General features: G+C 41.6%; 1 protein-coding gene across 1 annotated transcript; it reads left to right on the top strand.

The window, feature by feature from the left end:
- Positions 1 to 832: 832 nt before the first annotated feature.
- Positions 833 to 7,975, top strand: LOC133918160 (amino acid transporter AVT1C-like). Its single transcript, XM_062361896.1, has 12 exons — positions 833 to 1,265; positions 2,796 to 3,130; positions 4,219 to 4,433; positions 4,566 to 4,589; positions 5,566 to 5,746; positions 5,882 to 6,101; positions 6,193 to 6,328; positions 6,616 to 6,639; positions 6,919 to 7,057; positions 7,159 to 7,202; positions 7,283 to 7,345; positions 7,563 to 7,975. The coding sequence occupies exons 1-12, from the start codon at positions 1,009 to 1,011 to the stop codon at positions 7,653 to 7,655; spliced, it is 1,731 nt and encodes a 576-aa protein (XP_062217880.1). The 5' UTR covers positions 833 to 1,008; the 3' UTR covers positions 7,656 to 7,975.
- The last annotated feature ends 2,016 nt before the right edge of the window (positions 7,976 to 9,991 follow it).

Below are 9,991 nucleotides of genomic sequence, written 5' to 3'. Positions count from 1 at the left end.
AGGACCTACTTAAAAAATTCTGGGTCATGTTAGGATGTGACCGGATCTGGTGGATGCAACTAGTTGTATAGTGATAGCTCTTCTTGTGGTCATGTCTTGTCCCGACCTAGTGGATGGTACCAATTTTGCAACTTCTCTTGCCGGATATGTCTACTTTCTCCAAATCTAGCTTGTGGGGAGTTTTGTGGTTCTGTAGTAGCTCTATGGATTGCTCTTTTGCGAGGAGTCGGCGCTTCGTCTATGTGGCTGGTGGGGGCGTGAGGGCTTTGGACATAAGCCTTATTCGGCTCGGCGTCGCTCACATCCCACCATGGGGTTTCTCTGGGTGAAAACGTAGTTTTGATTTTTCAGACGAGCTATTGTGGCGTCTTCAACATCGTATCCTCCTTGGAGGTTCGTCTGCGTTGAGTGGTTGCGCGGCTTAGGTCCCATGTTGCTCAACTCGGTGGTGATGTTGCCCACACTAGATCTAATATAACTAGGTAGTTGAGCTTGTGTGGTGGATTAGGTCATTTGGCGATGCTCTAAGTCTAGTTTAGTTAAGTTGTTTGCTTATAGTGCTAGTGGTTTTAGTCTAATTTTCTCTAATAAAGTTTGGTCTGGTTTGTTCCTTCAGTAAAAATAAAAGGACGCTGCTGCCATTAGGACTGAGAGAGGACATGCAGATGCAGACAAATTACAAGCAAAGAGATAGAGATCTGAATCTGATATGCATAGCTTACAATGCCTGTCAATAATTTAGGCTTGTTTTTTTCTTCTTATCTTAAAAAAGAGGTGGTAGTACTGGATGGATGGATCATCCGAGCCAATAATATAATATACTACGTAGTAGAGTAGAGTAGAGTTAGAGTAGATCCCTCCCTTTCTCCCCTTCCTCCTCTGGGGGAGTGGAGGGCCAGTCACAGCCGGTCAACCAATCGCTTAGCTTCCTGACGCCTGCATTGCTTGCTGCCAGACTAGGCAACTACCGCGAGCCCAGAGAGAACAGAGAGAGCAGACGAGCGGGAGATGAGGACCTCGGTGTCGGAGCGCAGCTTCATCATCGAGAGCGACGACGACGACCACCACCCCCAATCCCAATCCGCTTCCGTCAACCCGGCAAGAAGACGCGGCCGTGATGACCAGGAGCAGGAGGAGGACGAAGACGATCATCATCACGACTCGGGCTCCGACTCCGACTCTGACTCCGACTCCTCCTCCTGCGCCACCCCACGCCGCGGCCCCAGCTCCTCCTCCTACACCCAACAATGGCCGCAGAGCTACAGGTACTCAACTCGACCACCTCGCCAATTCCTCGAATTCAAATTTCAAAATTTTCATCCCCCAATCAAAGTAATGCATGCATCAAATCTGCAATTCCCCGGCTCTCTACTATGCTACAGTACCATGTATAATCTCATTCTCATCGGTTCTTAAGCCCTGCTGCTGCGTCTTCCCTGATTCCATCTCTTTTTTTCAAATCTGCATCCTTTTTTTCTTCTTTTTATTGGATCTTCTTTCGTTTCAAAGCTGCATCCTTTTTTCTTCTTCTTTTTTATTGGTTTCCCCGCCTTCAGTTCAGCTCAGTTCAGTTCAGTTGATCCCTACACCACACTACACCACTCCGATTCCGATGGTTCGAGTGGGATAGCAGACCAGATTGATATCTTGCTATACTTCCTCCGTGCCTCGCATGTTTCCGTGATTGTGCCCTGAGATCCACACAAGGAATAAAGTAAACTACGAATGCGACCGTACCTTCTCATGGCCGCGGCGACAACGTACGTAACCTCGGCTGCCTCATGTGCCTGCCTGTTGTCCTGATTGCGATGTACATTCATTCCTGGATGGGCAGGTTGTGTCTCAAACACGCGTCTACTAATCTATCATCCTTTCTCAATAATCAACTTAATTGCCTGGATCCATATGGTGCTCGATCATCTGGCAACAATACACTCAATTCAAGGTGCACAAGCTTGATTCCTTTTTCCATTTGACCATGCCAACGTTTCATATCCATTCTTCTTTCCTTCTCCTTTTCCATTTTAATTTTGTTTTGAGGAAGAGGAGGAATATCCTTCCTTCTTCACGAGTCTCAGTCTCACTCTCTCCAAAGAAACGAAATGGTGTTCCACTATTTTTAAAGTAGAAACAATATTTTTTTCTTTAGACTGAAGGACAAACAATAGTTGTCAATAACCAGATCACCCATGGCTGGGCAATTCAATGCCTGAATCCAGCTCGGGTCCGGGGACCAGCAGCTGTCATTTCTCTATTTTCTCTGGTTTTGTCCTTATGCTCTGTTTCTGAAAAATATTTCCTGTTCTATTGATGAACATGGACTTGTCCCTAACATTCATTTTTAAAAAGTTCCACGCAACATTTTTAGATTACTGAAGAACATATGGTTAAAAGTACTCACTGCTTCCTTAGTGAATCTGATGAACTTAATTCATGTACCAACATGTTTTCCGCCTCAATCAATCAAGAAAACGATAGCAATGTACTTCAATGGAATTGCTCATAAACTGAAAATCGTTTGTACAAAATTCTTCATATTGCATTAGTGTGCAGGACAAGATTACTCTAGCAAAACTAGAGATCGAGGACTTGACTAATATATCGATTGTTCATGCATATTGGATTAGTGTTTAGGACTAGATTTATTTAACTTTGTTAGGTATGATATTCGATTCTTTTGCATGCAAGGTTTTCTTAATAGAGCACAGGGAATGTCCCAAATAGTTTATATGAATTTTTCAGCTCTATTTAACTCACTTTAATAACATATCTTTTTCTTGCTCTCCTTTTAACAGGCAATCGATTGACATTTTTAGTAGCGTGCAGTCACCCAATCTGAGTTTCTTAGGGACACCAACTCTAAGCAGATTGTCCAACTCTTTCCTCACCAACTCTTTTCGGGGAAAACCCCCTGAAATCATCTCTATTCTTGCCAAGCCACTCCTGCGCCCCACTACAAGTGATGAGCAGCAGCAGCAGCAACATGAAGATACCCGAAAGAGCTCCCGGTACCTTCTGCCCTCAAGAAAACCATCTTTGCAACAAATCCCTGAAGATAAAAAACCCTTGGTAGTTGGTCATGAGGTGTCTCCTTATAAAAAATGCTCTTACATCCAGGGAGTGGTGAATGGTAAGGCACCTACAACTGCTTTATGATTTTTGAGATACGTGTTTTCCTTTCTGAATGTGAAAATAAATGCCACGGTGATCTTAGGTTTAAATGGTTAATGATGCTTGTAAATCAATCAAGAGATCAAACAGACTGCATGCATGTATGGCTGTCCTGAAGTTATTTTGCTTGTTTTTGTGGATGATAGATAAGGACCCAAATCATTGGTATCGCAGAATATTCTTGTGATATTCCATTGTTGAATACCAGCTTTACTGAGCCTAGATGCATTCCCCACAGACCAAACGTCCAAGTTCAACGTACTGATGCTGCATCTAGACATTTATAGTCACTGTAGTATCGTCCTGATAGCTTCTAATATGTAGTTTACACATGGCCAAATAAGAAGGCCATGAAATTTGAAGGATCTTGACTGACATCACACTGTTTTAGTCGGTTCATGCTTTCAACTGTTGCGATTGCTTTACATGTTGCCCCATTTCATTTGATGCAGAACTGAAGCATGAATGCATGTCCACAACCATTGCTTCCTTCAGCAAAACGTTTGCATCAGCTCTACTTAGCTAGCTGGTTAGCGGTTTTAAGCACAAAGCATCAAGTGAATTAAATAGTCAATTACGTCTTCTTCAGTACGCTCTGTTCTCTTTGTTGATACGCCGCATCACAGGTCCACCGATTCGACTTTTTTTTTTCTTGTCCCCCCTATGAATAGGGACAGCACATGGTTGATGAGTCAGTACAACCATGTGGCGGTGGTCACACAGAACATATATCTGCAAGCTGTACTTCTGCTCAAGGACAAATCATACATTATCAAATTATGTAGAGTTACCAATATATAACCGTTGTTTTTATCCTTTTCAGCCAGGGAGTAGCCATGAAGTTTTACTACGTGTAATTTATTTAAGTTGGATCAATAATGTTCTAAGCAGCAGAACTTTGAATTGGAAGGCCTAGTTTGAAAATTTTGTAATAATGTTTATTTAACCTGCATGCTGTAATAAATTTTGCACCATAGATAAGTATTAAGATTCTTGATGAGATAAATTTTCGTGTTTTTTGCTGAGTGCGAATATGCTTTTATGCAGGAATAAATGTTCTATGTGGTGTGGGAATCCTATCAACACCCTATGCCATTAAACAAGGGGGCTGGCTAGGACTGGTGATACTCTATTTATTTGCTCTGCTCGCATGGTATACTGGTGTGCTCCTGCGCTGTTGCCTGGACAGCAAGGAGGGCCTTGAGACATACCCAGATATTGGCCATGCCGCCTTTGGCACCGCCGGTCGTATAGCCATCTCGGTAAAATCCATCATATTATGACAGTATACTCAACTGTGCTTCGATTTCTGCACATTTCAGTATGATGTGCAATGGAGGAATGCTTTTGTACTAACTTTTTCTTTTTCCTTGTTTGTGGCTTCGCTAATGCAGATAATCCTGTATGTGGAATTGTATGTAAGTACTTATTACCAAGCAGCTATTTTAATCAGAATTAACTGATCCAAGTAGTGCATTAAAACAATAAGCAGCAACCACTTGCATATCCTATACAAATACAAAAAAAAAACACAAGGCTCTGGTATGTAGGGACGCCATCGGCGGATCCAGAGTCAAATTTTAGGGGTGGGGGGGGGGGGTTCAACTTCTTCTTTCTCATTTCTCTCCTTTTTTTCTCTTCTTACTCTTCCTCCTCCTTTTCTTTTCTTCTTCTTCCTCTTCCATGCCCAAAAACTGTAGGGGGGCTCTCAAGTGTTTCCAAGGGTAGGGGGCTCAAGCCCCCCTAGTCCCCCCGTTGAATCCGTCCCTGACGGAGGCTACCACACAACAAGCTCTGTTGAAGTATAAGTGAATTACCAACTTTTTCATCAACTTATGCTTTTGGATGAGTTGATTGGTGTATAGAACTCAACATGATATCAGAGCTAGAGGTCTCGAGTTTGAGTCTTGGCCGACACAATTTAATAAAAACAAATTGTCGTCTGCTCCTATTTCACGGATGAGGCCTGAGGAAGTGTCCACATGAGGAAGAGTTCGCTTATACTTCAACACTCCCCCTCACGTGGAATAGGAGCGGGTGACAACTATAACGCTAGCTTTCAAACAAAAAGAAAGAGAAACCCCTTCAGAAAACGCTCAACTCTGATGCAAATATACGCTTGTATGCATGATAGTTCTTATGTCGTGATACTTGATATTTAAGTTGAAATTGCTAGGGTTAGACAAGAACCAAAATAACCAACCGCTTAAACACTTATACGGCAATGCAATGTAGAACTGACAAGATTTGGGGCAGTTTTTGTAGGGCATAGTGGGATTTTCCCACCTTAATCTTTTCATTCTTTCAATAAATGAATACACAAGAACCAGAGTTACTGAAACATACTAGTATTTCTTGCTGTCTGAATAGTAACAGTATCATTGGTTAGTGCAGGCCTGTTGCATCGAGTACTTGATATTGGAGAGCGACAATTTATCAAAATTATTCCCCAATGCACACCTGACCATTGGGAGCTTGACACTGAACTCTCATGTATTTTTTGCAATCTTGACTACCATCATTGTCATGCCGACCACTTGGCTCCGTGACCTCAGCTGTCTGAGCTATCTTTCAGGTATCCATTTGCCTTTGTTTGGCCTCGCTATTGCATGTCACACAGTTGTGTGTATGCTCTGCATGTAGTTGAGATAGATCTTGTACCCTATGCATGTACCACGCATTGATTATCACAACGTTGTTGTGTCTGTAGCTGGAGGTGTCATTGCATCAATCCTTGTAGTCATCTGCCTATTCTGGATTGGGGTTGTTGATAATGTTGGCTTCGAGAACAAAGGGACTGCGCTGAACTTCCCAGGAATTCCTATTGCGATTGGATTGTATGGTTATTGCTACTCAGGGCATGGGGTGTTTCCGAACATCTATTCTTCTCTGAAGAATCGCAACCAGTTCCCTTCAATTCTTTTTACTTGGTAATCATCTTAATCAGGATGGCCATATTAGCCCATATTCGATAATGTTGTGCATATGCAGCACTCAGATTTGGTTTATGTTTCTCATCAGCATTGGGCTATCTACCGTTTTGTTTGCCGGTGCTGCGGTGATGGGATACAAAATGTTTGGTGAAGCCACAGAGTCTCAATTCACACTCAACTTACCGGAGAATTTAGTGGTTTCAAAGGTTGCAGTTTGGGCTACGGTAATTACTGCTGCCTAAACCATTTCAAATTTCCTTTTTTTTAGGTCAAAGGGCTTGAACCCTGTGGGATAATCATATCATGCCAAAGGAAGTGTGCTGTTGTCTGTTTCGAATTAAAACACAAGTTTTCGTCTTGTACAACCTACAGTTATGTCATGATAAAGACTTTCCGAAACTGGTCTTATTAGAATCTTTTGTCTGATTTGAGTAATTCTTTTCTACAATTACTTTTGTTGCCGTCATGCTCAATCTTGTCGATAATAATCGCACCTTGATTTTGACTGCAGGTGGCAAATCCAATAACCAAATATCCTTGGTGTGCCAATTATTTTCTTGAAAGTGGTTTAGTCTGAAAATGGAACAGAGGAGTGCTTTCTTGTAGCCATTTGCACAATAGATTTTTAGTACAATTTTTTATGCAGCTATAGTTGGCTAGATTGAGGATGAACCAGATATTGGCTTAATCTCTGAAACATCTTACTTAAGATGCTCCAAAATACACTCTGGTTCTTTATTTTTTAGGATACCAAAGTGCTTTTTTACGTCCTCAAACTTTTGAATTAGCTACTCCTTAACGAATAATCACATATGCACTAACCATAATTCCACTGGCTATGAGTTTGGAAGAGTTACTACCACCACATCAACAGAATTACTCGAACATAATCATGCTTAGATCAGCCCTGGTTGTGTCAACCCTCCTCATCGCTCTATCTGTACCCTTTTTTGGTAAGTTCATTTCGTGGATCTACTGTTCATGAACATATTAATAGTTGCATAAGATCCAATCATGAAACCATCCATCAATCTCTGTTTTTGAGCTTTCACAGGACTTGTGATGGCCTTGGTTGGTTCTCTGCTCTCCATGCTTGTGGTAAGATTTCATGTTCGTTTCTGATCTTATATACTTCCTTGGTTATCAATCGGTGCAACTAAAATACTTTTCCAATGTAGACCTATATTCTACCTTGCACTTGCTTTTTGGCAATCCTCAAGAGGAAAGTGACTTGGTATCAGGTACGAAAATATGCACATATTTGCATTATTGCATTCTTTCACGATTATATTAGCGGAATTATTCAGTGATATCCCAAGTGAAATAAGCATAAGGTTAAGACAAAGATATGGATATGATTGCATCGAAACAGGGTTCAATTAGAACTGTGTAGTACTCCTATTTCAGTATGGTTTAGAGAATCATGCTTGCGATTAATCGGATCTGTTTGATTCACAGATAGCAGCTTGCTCATTCATCATCGTGGTCGGCGTTTGCTGCGCGTGCGTGGGGACATACTCATCCCTGTCCAGGATAATCCAGAAGTACTGAGTGGACATAACACAGCTGTTCCTGTTATCCTACATATACACCCCCTCCTCCCCCCCAATAATATTATGCGTGCGATATGAGCCAAACATATACAGTACAATTTTGCCAGCAATATAGTCAATTTGATGTATAATAAAATTGCGGCATGTCAAGCTGCTTGCATGTTAATGGATCAATAGTATGTAGTGTTGTAAATACTCTCTTTGGTTTTTATAAGATAGTGCAGTAGGGGACTCCCCTCCTGATTCAGTAAAAAACAAACAATATGAAGTGAGGTTTTATCATGCATAAATAATAATATCTATTTATTGGTGCAAAAATATCAAGTCAATTTGGCCTTCTTGTAATTCTGTTAATTGAGCCTAGCTCAATTGGCTGTGGGTGTGGATCTACAATTAGATCATCCAGCTTTGTGTCCTTGGATGCAAAATTGAGTGTATATTTCTTCTTATTTATAATATCACTTTTTTCTAGGTCAATCGAGTTTTTTCTTTCTTTTAAGGTAAAATTGCAAAATCCACCTAGGTTTGTGAAAAAAAAACTCGTACAACTATTTTTTTTTATCAATCTTCCACCTGCAGGTTTTCTTTGATGCCAAAGACCCACCAAGTGTTGGTGGATTCCGGAGTGGTTAGGCATGATAGTATTGATACTATAGTGGTATCATCTAATTCGTATGCCTTGCAGAAGGGTGAACTAAAATCTCAAGAACGTCTTTTCATATATTTGCTCTTGGTTATTTATTTTAGCATATTTAATATCATAGTTAACTCCCGTTGCTTTTATTTACTTGTTGCTTTATTTAATTTCAGCATAGTTCCTTTATTACTCAATCACCATATCTCGTCCAATCGTAATTTATTCCTCAATTACTGGAAAACACAAAAAACATAGATTAGTGCATTCATGGAAACATTCTGCTCCTTGTGGATAAGATACTTTTATTATTGAAATAAGCTATTGGCACTTACCTAGACACTTGCGGAGCCTTTGGCCGTCAGTTGCCTACATGTGAGGGTCTCATTCCATGAAGAGTCTCAAGTTTATATGCATTTCTTGCATGATTTATGCTTTACATTCATGTCTATGAAATGTTTATTCATGCAAGTTGATTACCTTCCTGGTCTAGAGTACTATTATATACTCTCTCTCTCTCTCTACTAACTTTTTTGTGTTACCTTCAGAGTAATTGATAGACAATCAATCATATATCGGTATTAGATGGCACCGTGCACGATGCATATATAAATTTAGAGCATCTCCAGCAGCTTACGTATAATACTTTCCCTATAAATCCATATAGTGTGGGCTCTTTTTATGCGCCTCCTGCTTCAGCAGCTTACCTATATGCTCACCATGTATTTCTTTTTCTTCTATCTCTCTTTCTATTGTGCATATATACTCTATATTAACTTCATTTTCACATCACAATAATTTAAAATTTTATGTTTCTACCGCATACAATTCAACAACACTTCAAATCCATAATTTTTGAAATTCAATTTCAATTTCAAACATAACATATGGTCCAAATAAACCGAATAAAACATGAAGAAACATGAACAAAATATTGGCCATGGAGTTGCCACATATGCTCCACAAGATCATCTCGAAGTTGTTCATGTGTTGTGCCCAAACATGCCTTGACGAATCCTGACATGTCTAGAAACAGAACCACCATGTTTTGGACGCTTGTAGGACTCAATGTTAGCAAGCAAAGCAGCCGCCATCTTGAAGTCATCATCATCATCTGACGATGAGTTGTAAAAAAAATATTGCACAAGTGAACTCATTTGCATAAAATCCATTCGCAATTCTATTCAACTACATCGCACATCAAAATTTCCAATTGTCATTGATCATAGCAATTGCAAAAAAAAAACCTTACGGGAATTTGGACAAACACCTTGCGGGTGTCCACCTCAACTCCAGCCAGGGCCGACAGCGAGGGCGGCGGAGGGTGTGTCTGGGGTGTGGGAGCTCGTGCCGGCCTCGCGACAATTCGCGCCGGCCAAGCTCGCTACGAGTTGCACAAGGCGAGGACGGGATGGAGCTCGAGGATCTTGTCGCAGGGGCGGGGCTCTCCTGGAGGGCTACGACGGTCTTTCAGGCGCCAGACGGATGGCGGTGGAAGAGGGACATGGCTCCGAGCTTGGAAGCGGGAAGCGGCGGGTGGTTGAGGCGCTGCTCCGGCTCAATTTCGGTGGGGAAACGGCAGCGACGAGGGTGGGATGAGTTGCGGGGATGAAGACGGTTATTCCGGCGGTGGTGGGTAGCCGGGGGAGGCGACATGCGGCTTTGGGGCATCGGACAGGTGGCGCGGGCGGCGGCTCTCA

The sequence above is a fragment of the Phragmites australis genome, chromosome 5, assembly GCF_958298935.1.
Source record: "Phragmites australis chromosome 5, lpPhrAust1.1, whole genome shotgun sequence".
In the NCBI taxonomy this organism is placed as follows: Eukaryota; Viridiplantae; Streptophyta; class Magnoliopsida; order Poales; family Poaceae; genus Phragmites; species Phragmites australis.
Note: the sequence above shows the minus strand (reverse complement) of the source record. Positions and strands in the feature narration are given on the sequence as shown.

Bases quoted from the DNA above. Each gene is read 5' to 3' on its own strand.
- LOC133918160 (XM_062361896.1), top strand. From the start codon at position 1,009: ATGAGGACCTCGGTGTCGGAGCGCAGCTTCATCATCGAGAGCGACGAC. The intron at 3,131-4,218 runs GTAAGGCACCTA...GCTTTTATGCAG, and splicing joins CATCCAGGGAGTGGTGAATG to GAATAAATGTTCTATGTGGT. The intron at 4,434-4,565 runs GTAAAATCCATC...TCGCTAATGCAG, and splicing joins CCGGTCGTATAGCCATCTCG to ATAATCCTGTATGTGGAATT.